Below are 13,254 nucleotides of genomic sequence, written 5' to 3' on the forward strand. Positions count from 1 at the left end.
TAGAAATGTCAGATGTGAAAAACTAAGACTTTTTCAAATATTGGCCATAAATTAAAGACTTTTAAGGACTAAAAGTAATTTCCAAAAAACCTATGGACATTTACTTACAGCTAAAATTGTAGTCATCCAGTTAAAAAAATTGTGGGCACCTAAAACTATTTCTTATGTTTTTTAAGCATAACCAAAGTTCAAATAGTGGCTTAACAGCAGCAAATGATAGTTTTGTCTCAAAGTCTTAGGGAAAACAAATGACTGCAAGTATTTGCCGTGATTTCCTTTTCATGTTCAGCTACTTTCTCTTCAACAGTTCTCCATAGAAAACCTCTCTTCCCAACAGAGTTCCTCAGGTATTTTGCGATATCATATTTCAACATACATTACAACAATGGTAACTATTTATCATATAAGAATACATCAGGGGGATGTAAATTAGTAGTTACTTTTTGTTCTTACTTTTAAGTGAAGAGAAAAATTTTTGATACTACATATTAAGATTTAAAAGTCTACTTACCAGATTTTGAACGCTGTTCATGCACAATAACTGGGATATCAAATGTAACTGGAGAAGAATTTTGAGCGCACAAGGTTTTATTTCTGTTTTTAATTTCTTGCTGCCTCTTTACAGATCTTGCTACAAATGAAGGCTTATTCATGAAAAGATCTTCCTGAAATCAGATTAAATTCACCAATATATTCATGCATATTGAATCTTCCATTTTGCCTTTGAATATCAGAAGAATAAACAGGTTCTAAACATAAATGTAAAAGAAACCTCCAATATTGCCATTTAATTTACTAAATAACATCAAACGAAGATTACATTAGATAGATGTTTGACATACTCCCACCCAAGTTAGCTTTTTATCTTAAATTTAACCAAAGAAAATTATGAACAGTTCACAAGTTACAAAAGAAAATTATAAATAATTCATAAATCCAATCTCTTAGGTACTTTGACTGTACGACCTGCACTAGTCTTTTGAACCTGAGGCTCGGGTACACACACGTATCAGAAGCAATATTTTCAAAAGATTAATTTCCCACATCCTTGATTGAAAATTTCTCAATAATGGGACCATCATTGGATACTTCAAATGGGTACAATCTTTGAATTGGTCTTAGCAATTGTCCATTAGTTGTTTTAAGCTCAACAAGTCTTGTAATTCTGTCTTTCCCCAGAAGGATCTGAATTATTTTGCCTAATGGCAAAATGATTCGCTTGGTGTTATCACTTCCTATCAATACATCACCAATATTCACTTTCACTTACTACATTCTTCACCAATATTCACAAGATTTTCTGTTCCCTGATTTTTGAATGAGTGCCCTTAGATATTCAGACCTAAACCTGTTCCTTAAATCCCTTTCCAGGTTTTCTCTACATTTAACCCGTTTATTAAGACTTTGCCCAATGTGATCAAGATTTGGAACACCACTTACTTGACTGTCTTGCAGAAGTAGAAATGGACTTAAAGGCATAAATATAGCATCATTTTTGGTTACATTATGTCAATGGATGGAAGTTATTCACTGCTTCACAATTGCAGCGAATCGTGATAATTTCTTCAGAAGTTAAGGAAGCTCTTCCTAGTACTCTTCTTAGCAGATGCTTAAGAATTAATATTAGTCTCTCAAACCAACCTCCCTAGTAGAAGGCAGTTGGCGAGTTGCTTTCATTGAACTGGTAGTATAGATGTATCATCAGTGATTCGCTTTCAGTTTAGATCTTGAAGTGCATTTCATAAACGCTTCCATGGTTGATAAACTTACACATTTTTGTTTAACAGTTTTCCAGATTACCGGTACTTCATCTAAATACAATATAAATCCTCCCATGGACACGCGGTCATCCCTATTACTTGCATAATCAGCATCTGAATAACAATATAAATTTAGATGTTTAATCTTAATAAGTTTAACTTATATAATTTAGTACTATTGAAATAACCAAGCAATTTCAACAATGCTTCCCAATGCCTAATTCCTGGATTCTCCTGAAATTGTGATAAGATATTCACTGCATATGTAATATCAGGCCTTGTCCTGTTAACTACAAAAACTAAACATCCGAACAGATTTCTAAACCACAATTTCTGCACTTGTAGATGGACAATCTAATTTTGTGAGAATAGTGCCTTTAGCTATGGGAAGTGAAGTTATTGGTATCTAGAAATGTTTAAAATTTTCAACAATTTCTTCGATATATTTTTGCTGTTGTATAAAAACCCCATTCTCATTCTCTAAGAATTCAATTCCAAGTAATGTTTTAGTTTTGCCTAATACTTTAAGATCAAAACCTTACTTAGCTGTTAAATTACTTTATCTATACTATATTGATTTTTACTAAAAATCACATCATCTACATATAACAAGAGAATTAGGTACGCTTCTGTTTTGAGGGCCGTAAAAAAATTGCAGCGAAAATGTAAGCGCAAAAGCACCCATTTAACAGCATGCCAAATCTAGCGTATGCGCTGGTTTCAGATTGCATAAGTTTATATAGTTCTACATTTCTTAAGACGCCATTGAAATACCAGTTTAATTTTTAAATCATTTTTTGATTTTAAATCCTTTTTTGATATCCTATGGATTTAACAATTTGAGAATTGCCCATGATGAAAAGTCGGCAATAGAATTTTGGGTAAAGTGCAGAATCACTCACAGCTTGACGCATTTTTAAGAATTGTACATACTCGGTATCCATGTGCACATCAACCTATTTTCACTTAAAAAAATATCCCAAAATTGCACAAAAATGACACTGCGCACCCCCTTTATCTATGTACTCATCGACCCATTTTCATTTAAAAAGTAAAATAAAATTGACAAAAATCCAATTGTTTTTACCCTTGTAAAAAGTGGCAAACAAATAAATGAGCAATTCTTCACTTCTGAATTCCGATTCTGAATATTTTCAAAGAAAGGGCATCATTCTTTATAGAAAATTACGTTTGAACAACCAACGAGATGAAATTATGCTTTAGTGATAAGTCGGTAGCGAAATAGCGATGCAGGCATCCATTCAGTTAACTTTAGCAATTTTTAAAGAAATTATAATAATGATCTGAAATAGTTATTTACTCTTATGCTTCCATTCAGTCATGTTTAGCCTTTTTCATATAAATTATAATAATAAAAAAGTATTATATGAAATTAATCTTTCATCTAAATTAAAACTTAGATAGTTATTTACTTCCTTTCTTGCCGCAATTATTATTAGGGTTGGCGTAATTATTTTTGGCAGCATTGGCATCAAAAATAGCTTGGCGATTTTTTACAGCCCTCGAAACCGAATAGTACCGAGAATTACATTTGAACTTTTATAAACACAATTACACCATTGTATTTTCTTAAAATGTAGATTTTGTAAAGTACTGTTGAATTCACAAAACCATTCACGGCCACTTTGATGTAGACCGTAAATGGTCTTGTGTAATAAACACACTTTATTTTCCTCTTCAATAAATCCCTCTGGCTGGGTCATATATATTTTCTCATTTAGGTTTGCATATAAATATGCATTCTTTACATCTAACTGACAATTAGTCCATCCATATAAACATACCAGGATAGTGAAAAATATTCTTATGATTGGAAAATTTACTACAGGACTGTAAACATCATCAAAATCTTCACCTCGTTTCTGCCTGAATCCCTGTGCTGCTAAACGTGCTTTGTATCTAATCACTTGATTCTTTTCATTTCTTTTTAGTGTATAGACCCATTTGTTTCCTAGAATAGTTTTATTTTCTGGCTTTTCGACTAATTCCCAAACCTTTCTTTTCTTCACTGTGTCAATTTCCTCTTTCATTGCCTTATCCCATTCTTCGGCATTTACTGATTTTCGTGCTTCTTTAAAATTTTGTGGGATAGCAATTTCCTTGGAATTTGCCTCTTCAGACACGGAACTAGTCTCCTGTTCTACAAAATTAGCTTTCCCCGAGTATTCGTTTTTTCCACTAAAATCAAACTTATCCTTTTCAAATTTAATATTTCTTGCCTCACAATACTTTTCAATACCATTATAGGATCTAAAACGTGTGTCTGTTCCCTCTACATAATAATATATGTCTGTACGTGTTCCGTCTGGCCTTTTAACTGCTTTTCTTTGACAGTTTAAGTCTGACACTTCTTTCGGGGTAGATTTGTCATCTGACAACTTTATTCCTACTCTAGAAGTTTCCTGTTCTTCATCTGATTCTGCTAATAGCTCAGATTCCTCTAGTCTTGTAGCCATATCCTATAACCCCTAGTTTCATTCACATATCCTACCATGATTCCTTCTTTGCACCTCATTTGTAATTTATTTCTAATCTGTTTTGGCACGCCAACATAGGCTTTACAACCAAATATGTTAAAATAAACAACACTGGGTTTTCTATTTAGGAACATTTCATAAGGGGTTCAGTTGCTTTTATGGCATACACTGTTCCACGTATGTACGAAACAGGCAAGAGCTTCTGCCCACCATTCTTTTCCCATTTTACCATCATTAAGCATAGCTTTAACTGTGTCTAATGCCACTTGGCTAAAACGTTCCCACACACCGTTCTCTTCTGGGGTGTACGTGTTTGTGTGTTCAACACCAATTCCATTTTTGGCTAATTACTCTTTGAATTGCCTGTTACAGAATTTCCCACCGTTATCGGTGCAATTCTATTAATTTTCTATTTGTCAGTCTTTCCATTTGCCTATGATAATTCTTAAAGTTGTAGAACAATTCCCTTTTATTTTTCATACAATACACTTTCATACAATACACCATTAGATGGAACTGGAAGTGGGCCACAAACGTTTAAATAAACCAACTGCATCCTGGTTTATCCGATCTCTTCGGAAACACTTTAAAAGTTATTCTACTAGATTTAGCAATAATACATGGTTCCCCCCTCTCCATTGGTTTTTCAATTTCTGGTAACCCTTTCACGCTTTGATTCTTACTAGTATTCTTAATATAATCACAATTTACGTGGCTAAATCTCCGATGCCATAGCATCACATCGACTACTTTATTCAACTTTCCAATTTCTGTACCGTAACTAGCTTCCTTTTTATCTGTTGCATATCTAAATGGTTTTATGTGATAAAGTCCATCATAGTGTTTAGCGTGGCATAATCTATCCCAATTATTAAAGTATATCCACATCTTCCCTTTTGAAATCACAAAATGAGCACCTGCCTTTTCTAACCTTGCTCACGATAGTAAATTTCTTTTTAGATTTGGATTATATAACACATTAGAATTGAAGAAGAGTATAGGAAATGCCCTCATATGCTTTGGCATTTTAGCTTTCTAATTTTATGAAGAATTACATAGTTACACATAACCAATAATTCTTTATACATTATGTCAAGAAAGGTTATAGTTATTATTTCCTTTCTAAAAGGTGGAATAGTGAATTTCATTATTTGATGCTTTGTCAAAAATCCAATGTTTAGAATTCAGAAAGCTGTTATTTCAAGAACAAAATAATACCCAAAATTAATTATAAATAAAATAAAAAATGTATGAATAATACCTTGGAAGACCTACATTTTAAGAATAGGCAATACTTTGACAAAGAGAACTGGATTTCAGTTTTCAGAATTCACATAAAGCATCTTAAAATGCTGACTAAACTGTATTTGTGGGAGATAAAATAAATCAAGCTATAACTACTTAAAACTTATCAAACGAACATGTTTTAAAAAATGAATGTTTTTTGCTAAATAAAAAATAACAAATGAATAAAAGAGTAAGTGTAATTTTTCTCACTGAATATGAAGAAAGGATTAAATTATATAGATTAGTAAATGAATTAAACAAAATGAATAAGTAATTCAGATGTTTTGAAGAAAAAAAAAGATGCAATATGAGTGACATATTACTTAGATAATTCCCTAACATCAGAGCTACTATTCTGTCAAAATGGTGAATTTCTTACCTCCATGAAATAATTGTACATTTATAATTGGTAGTTTAAACCTTTTCATAAATATTAACTACAATCCCCCCTAGAATTAATATGATAATCTACTGGTGCAAGAGGAAAAAAAAGATAATGTTCATGATTAACTTCAAAAAAGTGTTGCAATCGATTTTAATGTACAGAAGTTTGACAAAATTCAATCTTTTTCAATACCTGTACCAAAACTCACAAGATAATGTTTCTTCTAATTATTTATTACAAAAATAATGCATCACGAATAAATAAATATATATCTTTTAACTTACCCCAAGAGTTTTCTTATTATGACAAAGGCACAACGATGAAAGGCAAAATGTTATGCCAGATTTATTACTTTTTTGTTTTCCATAAGGAAGTCTTTGAGCAAGTGTTCTATTCAAAAAGTCTTTAAATTTCACCATGTCAAAGCTGTAGGAACTTCCAATTTCAGAATCTGTTGTTCTTTGGGGTGGCTGGAAATCGAATTCAGAAACCTGACAGCCAACAGACATGCATGTCTTGCTATTAATAGAAGATGGCAAATTTGCTTGATTTGAAACCTTTTGATAACATGGATAGCATTCCATTGTTTGTAGTTCCTTATCTACGAATTTTATTTTTTCAGTTTTATTAATAAAACCATCTTCTGATCTAGAGGAATTACCCTGATAGCCAGTTAGATGTTTTTGATATAAAGCCATAAGATCACTTGTACTGCATCCTCTACTTGAAAACTGCTTAGTTTGTAATACGTTTTGTGACACATATGAATTCCCTTGTACAGCTGATTTTGATTCAACTGGCTGACAGGTAGATTTGACTGATGAAATTCTTGAAAGTGATGACAACTCTTGAAAACTATTACCTTGGTCTTGAATTTTGTTGTTTAATGAACTATTCATAAGAAAAGAACTTGATACTTTATCTCCATCAGGATTAGTTTCTGCTCTCGCACCATCTTTTGTCATAGAACTACCTTTACGTTTTTGCTCATGCAGCATGATTTTATTATCAAATGTTTTCTCAAAAAGGGATTTTGCTACAGGAGACTGAATATAATTTTGAGTTTCTAAATCAGGTTCGGGAAATTCTTTTAGCTCTGATTCGGCCAAAGTTACAGACTTTTGAACGCTGGATATAACATTAACATGCATATCACTTCCGCCATTTTCTGAAAAAGCTTTAGAATGTTCAAATATTGATGAGGATTGGCTTTTAAGATTCCCAATACAAGCATTTAAATCCTGATTAATGTAATGCGTATCATCCCTTTCCATAGAGATGGGAACCTTTTTTAATGCTTCCTGTAGATTCATATTATCCCCAGTAACAGAATCATTAAGATTTTTTAAAAATTGAACAGCATGGCACTTGACACACTGATTGGAAATAGAACTGCTTTTATCTTCAACATCAAAAACAGGCTTAGATGTCTCCTTCCTAGTTCTTTCAAATAAATCTGAAGAATGTTGTGCTGAAGCTGAAAATTTACCTGTAAGTAAAACGAAACAGATGATGAATTAAAGGTATAGTAATAAAGTAATTTAAAGAAAGCAACTTAAATTTGTTTAGTTTTTGTTGCATTCAGATGAAATTTTCTCCAGTGCAAAACATTACAGTGAAAATATTAAAAATTAATTTACAAATTAATTTAAAAGCAAAAGAAATATTATTTCTAGTGTTGTGTAGAGAATTGTCTGATCGCGTTATAAAAACTAGGTGAATAATTTCTGATTTAAGGAAATCTTAATTTTATTTGATTCTGAATTATTTATTTTAATGCTTTAATTCTGGGGAAAAACAGATGCTTCTGGGAATATTATTTAGTTTCAAAGAACATTATTTATTTTTCTTTTATTCGCAATTTTTGTACAAGCTTTGATTCATTGTGAAAAGAAGCAGGGAAAAGGAGGCGATTTTGCTAAGTCATGATTTCGCGCGCTTTTGTCCTTTAGAATGTTCTAGAAGAAATTTCATTGTGCAGTTGACCTTAGGACAGGAAGTACGTGACAGAAGGGTCAGAGGTTGCCACTTAACCTTCGATGTAAGTCATTCAGGTTGGCGATCGGAGGTCCGGTTGTTGGCTAGGTGAAGGAGGGGCGTGCACGCGCATTCGCCCTTATTTCAGCATTCAGGGGTTGAAATGCAAATTTTGCCCAAATTAAGGGGGTGATAATTGAAGCCATAGTGGGAGCCCGCGTTTGTGAAGGAGACGAAGAAAATTCGAGTTTTAATCTTTTTTTGCCCGACTTTCGAAGCTGAAGGATTTGTTACGTTTCCGGGGATGAATAAGTGGTGATTCAGGTGGAGCACGGCGGACACTATCCGACCGTCGCCTTGCTATCGAAAAAAAAAAATGATCCAGTGAGTATTAAGTTTTTTTTTCTCCAGCGAGTATTAAATTCCAAGAATTATTGGCCAAGTTCCACCCCGGCTAATGTGAGATTTTATACTCGACATCCGGACTGCGAGCTTGAAGATTCTGCTCGGGTGCTGGTTCTAGTGGCTTACTTTCTGCGATGCTGAGCGTGCAGATGTGTTGCTGAAAAATAATGGAGTCGGTGTTAGCCTGAATTGCGAACACTGAAAGAACACCAGTGACACCGAAAGCGTGAGACTCCTTAGACGCCTGTGTTCCCCTTACGGAATGCATTTTCCCAGGAATTATGGTGGACTTCTTATACCTGATTTCTCCCAGAATGCAAGGCCAGCCAGAGACCTTTCCAGGTGCGTTTCAAGTCATCTAAACAACAGATAAGTGCTTTGCTATCAATTTTCCTTCGAACTTTTGGAAATTGGAACTTTAATTTGAATCTTAAATTAATTCATTTAATCTAAGGAGCTAAATTGCCTCCCTTTTCCCCTTCTTAATTTACCGAGACAAACCTTAAGGTCCTCTTATGAATTAGGATGTAATAATATAATTTGTTTGTGTAATCTTCCTTAGAACAGATGTTGAATTGCAGATAATATGTTTTCTTTAACCTCTTAGAAATCTCAGAACAGGTAACTGTTAAATTAAAAGAGTCATGTAATAGATTTGCAAATCATGAATTTAAATGTAACAAATGAAAATGATAAATTGAAGATTTCACCTGTGTCTAAAATAAGTAAAATTGAACTGTAACAAACATAAGAAATTTGACTCTCTGATTAGGATAAGATTTAATTTTAATTGTTGAGGAATTTGAATAAACTGGTATTTAATCTGGAAACCTATTACTTATGTTTTCTTTATATCTTTTATGTGTTTTTCTTATACATATATTGATTTTACATGTTGTTTATTCGATCCTCTTACGGTGCGGTCCCGGATGCATTTTCACAACGCAATGCACAAAAGTTTCACTTATACGATCACTAAAAGTGAGGTAATTAGCTAACTCTTAAGAGTTTAGTTTCTCAGTTGATATTTAGTTAGTTACGGTTTCACCTGTCTGTTTCTGCATTAGTTTCCTCCCTAAGAGGAAGTTGTAACACAGCATTGGTGCCATGATTTTTACAGCACGATATAGAAACAGAACATAGTTTTTTTTTTTCTTACAAAACACTAGTACAGGCATATGCTATGTGTGCCTTATATATTTAAAATAATCCTCATTCACTTGCACCATGCTATTTTTGTTTTGACTGCCTTCATTATATATTATGCAAGTCTGTCAAAACAACAAAGTTTAAGAAACTGTTTTTAGATCATGGAAATAACAGTGTTCTCAGTTTTATCTACATGTGTTCACGGAGTCAGATTTTATTACGATTATCATTATACTATTCATGTCAAGTAGACATTGGAAGGCCCTTACAAAACAATACAAGTTATATAAGGTACATACACCATGGTTTCAACGAATGCAAACTGTCCTGTTCACATTCAGGAAGGTGAAGAAAACTGGAAAGTTGGGATAGAACCAGCTTTTTTTACTTTAAAACGTCAGGCTTTAGATCTAAATTCTGCAGAGATTCAAATTAAAAAAAAAAAAAAAAAATTGTGAAAACTGCTAAGATTTTATATTGCTAAATAAAATGACAGTCAAGTGAAAAGATTAAAAAAAAAAAGGTTGCAGTTGTTAGATAATTAATGGCCCAACTAGTTTTTTTAAAAAGAAAAGAGTACACTGAATCAGCTTTTAGCTGTTATTTTTGTAAGATTGTGAACGTACATTTAGATAGTAAAAGTTAAACTGCATGATTTTAGTAATGAGTCAAAGAAATAGGTCAATTCATTAAGTGCTGTGGGTAGTGAAATTAAGAATTGCACTCATTTAAATACAGAAAAATTAGATATTATTTGCAGCCAAGGTAATAAAGAAGCTATAAAATGGTTAAGCAGATTGGAAAGAATTACAGAATCATTTGCAACTCATAGGAAAAACAATAAAAGGTGTTAAAGCACACCACAACAAACAATTTTTTGTATAGGTATATACTGAGGCACTCATAATTTTTCCAATTTGCATTCACCAACAGTAACATGAGGTAGGATTCAAAAGTTCCTAGACTGAGTCTATAACGTAAAAAACATTATTAATTAAATTGCAGAAACACCTCCTCTTTTGAAATAAGACCCTTGCGCAACAGCACACTTTTGTCAGCGCCTGTAAAGTTCATCAGAGCATGTCTGAAATCCGTTTTTGGCCATGCCCTTTAATTCAGCCTGCAATGCACATTTAACTTCATCTGAAGATTGAAACCGATGACCCTGCAAGCATCTTGCCAGTTCAAAAAATAGGAAGAAATTGCAGGGTACAAGATCAGGTGAGTAAAGAGGATGAGGCAAAACAGTTGTTTTAGTTTTCGCAAGAAGAAAGTCATTGATGAGTAGGGATCGGTGAGCAGGAGCATTGTCATACAAAAACATCCATGACTTGCTCAGCCTATATTTTTGGTCTCTTCTTCTGGATCAACTCACGCAAATGACGCAGGATTTCGACGTAGAGTTCTTTGTTCATAGTGTGTCCTAGCATAAAATAAAAAAGCGTACTTCTCCTGATTTCAAAGAACATTTTATGGATCAATGGACAACCATAATTTCACCTACTGAGATGGTTAAGAAAATTGAAAATTTTGAAGATGTCAGAAAAACAATAAAACCGAAATTTTCTGCCAGTCAAACTGAGAGATTTAACAAAGGATCATTTAAACCTCGTTCCGATAATTTTGCAAAAACAACAGAGCATCCGCCTCATTTTAAGCATTCTGATAAATGGGATGATTCAAAATACCAGAAAGATCAACGACAAAAAAATCAATTTCAAAACAAGAACCAAGAAAATTTATATGACAAAAGATATCGACCACGTTGTTTCAAGTGTGGGTCATACGAACATTTTAAGCCTCAGTGCCCTCGCTTAAAACCAAATGAAAAGATAAATTGCATATTTTCGAATGATGATTTATTAAAGACGTATACAATTAACGGTTTAGTTAATGGGTATGAAATGCCTATTCTTCGAGGCACAGGAGCCACAGTAGATGTTATTTCTCGAAAATACGTTGATAAAGCAAAAATAATTGGAGAACATGTCTGGGTACAATAGCTCTTAAATGACCATTTAGTGTGTCTACCATTAGCTGAAGTTGAAATTAATTGTGAACTTGGTCACATAAAAACAAAGGCAGCTGTTGTTACAAATGATCCTGGCAGATATGTATTGGGTAACAAAACTGCTCAGTTGTTCAAAGATAAACAGTTCTTAAATTTAGAAAGGATAAATGCGGTTTTGACACAATCTCAAGTAAAACGATCTCGAGAAGGAGATCGAAGTAGAGACACCGAAATGGGGAAAAAAGAAGAACGGTCTGTTATTGAATCTGACGAAGATATTTTACCGCAAGCTGATGAGAAAGACAAGGAAATTAAGAAAATAATTAATGCTAATTCAAAGAAATTAATTGAATCTCAGCATCAAAGCAGAGATCTAATCTCAATGCTTAGAGAAGCTAAAAGTGAAAATTTCGGAAATTATTTCAAAATAAAGGAGAAAAAGAAATTAGATAAAAATGGAAATGAAAGGGAAGTAATTGTTATTCTTGAAAAATATAGAGATCAAATGCAGAACTACACAACTTTGATTCAGAACCAAACAAATAATAGTGCTAAGACTCAGGGTAATTTGGTCAATACTCACCCTCCTAAAAGTCAGGCTTCTGTCAATGCTTCACAGAAATCTGACAAACAATCTAAGCACTCATCTCTTGATGAGAAAGCTGAAGTTATTTATATGGAAGTTGACTCACCTTATTTACCTGGTGATTCATCTTCTATGGATAATGTGTATGATTATTCCTCTACAAGTTCCCCAGTTCCTTCTTCTCCAAAAAGCAAAGATGTGTTTGACAGTTTGTTAACAGAAGATCAAAGAACTTCTGATAAAAGAAGTCATGAAGGTGCTTCTAAAGCTAAGAAATTAAAAATACGTTCAGAATCTACGCACATGTCAGAAAACTTAGCAAAGAGGCACAAACATGATAAAGGATACTCAAAGTTGCCACATTCAATGAGAGTGCAAGCAGCAGATAAGAACAAAAGTTCATCTCGCAAAGAGAAAAAACTATCTGACAAGAAAGAACTGACAAAATTAAACTATTCTCAGTTAAAAGCTCTAGATGAATTGCCAAGTTCTGGAGTTGAGATGCAAGTCAAAGAGAAGTTTTTAAAGAAACTAAACAGACAAGAGCGAGTTGTTGAAGAAGCAAAACTGCCACAAAAGCCTTTGTCAGACTCGCCTGATTTCAATAAGGAGTTTATTTTGCAAATTGATGTTTCAGACTCTGGTATGGGTATCATTTTAGCTCAAAAATATGAACGAGACAATGAACATCCAGTATTATACCTCAGTAAGAAGTTTACAGAAACTGAGAAAAAGTACTCTATCACAGAAAAGGAATGCACAGCCATAATATTTGCTGTAAAGAAACTTCAATGTTATTTCGACGGGCATACTAAATTCCTCATCATGACCGATCATAATCCCTTAGTTTGGCTCAAAAATAATGCAAGTCTAAATCCACGACTTATGAGATGGGCACTAGTACTACAACCCTACAATTACACAATCATTCATTGAAGTGGTAAAAACCATAAAAATGTAGACGCATTAAGTCGTACTCCTTGGCCTGATTAAATAATTTGTTTCTCTATAGAGATAAAAAAATATTTTGTTCCTTCCTCTCTTCCTCAGTGTATGTTATTATGTTATATCTTGTATTTCAATTCTGTATTGTGCTAATATTGTTGCTTTGAAAAAAAAAAAAAAAACTGTAAACTTTAATTTATAAAAATATAAATTAAAGTTTATCTGGAGGGGGGAGAGGTTGTAATATCTTC

At 33.1% G+C, this 13,254-nt stretch overlaps 1 protein-coding gene across 1 annotated transcript in view; it reads right to left on the reverse strand.

The window, feature by feature from the left end:
* Positions 1-13,254, reverse strand: part of LOC118192596 (uncharacterized) — a 92,553-nt gene that overhangs the window by 23,828 nt on the left and 55,471 nt on the right. Inside the window, exons 4-5 of the mRNA XM_085809799.1 lie at positions 6,215-7,419; positions 512-665 (exon numbers count right to left, since the gene is read on the reverse strand). Of these exons, the coding sequence (XP_085665925.1) occupies positions 512-665; positions 6,215-7,419 (1,359 nt within the window). The remainder of the gene's footprint in view (positions 1-511; positions 666-6,214; positions 7,420-13,254) is intronic.

The sequence above is a fragment of the Stegodyphus dumicola genome, chromosome X2, assembly GCF_044657685.1.
Source record: "Stegodyphus dumicola isolate Sdum_Otavi_A_Nest chromosome X2, ASM4465768v1".
NCBI lineage: Eukaryota > Metazoa > Arthropoda > Arachnida > Araneae > Eresidae > Stegodyphus > Stegodyphus dumicola.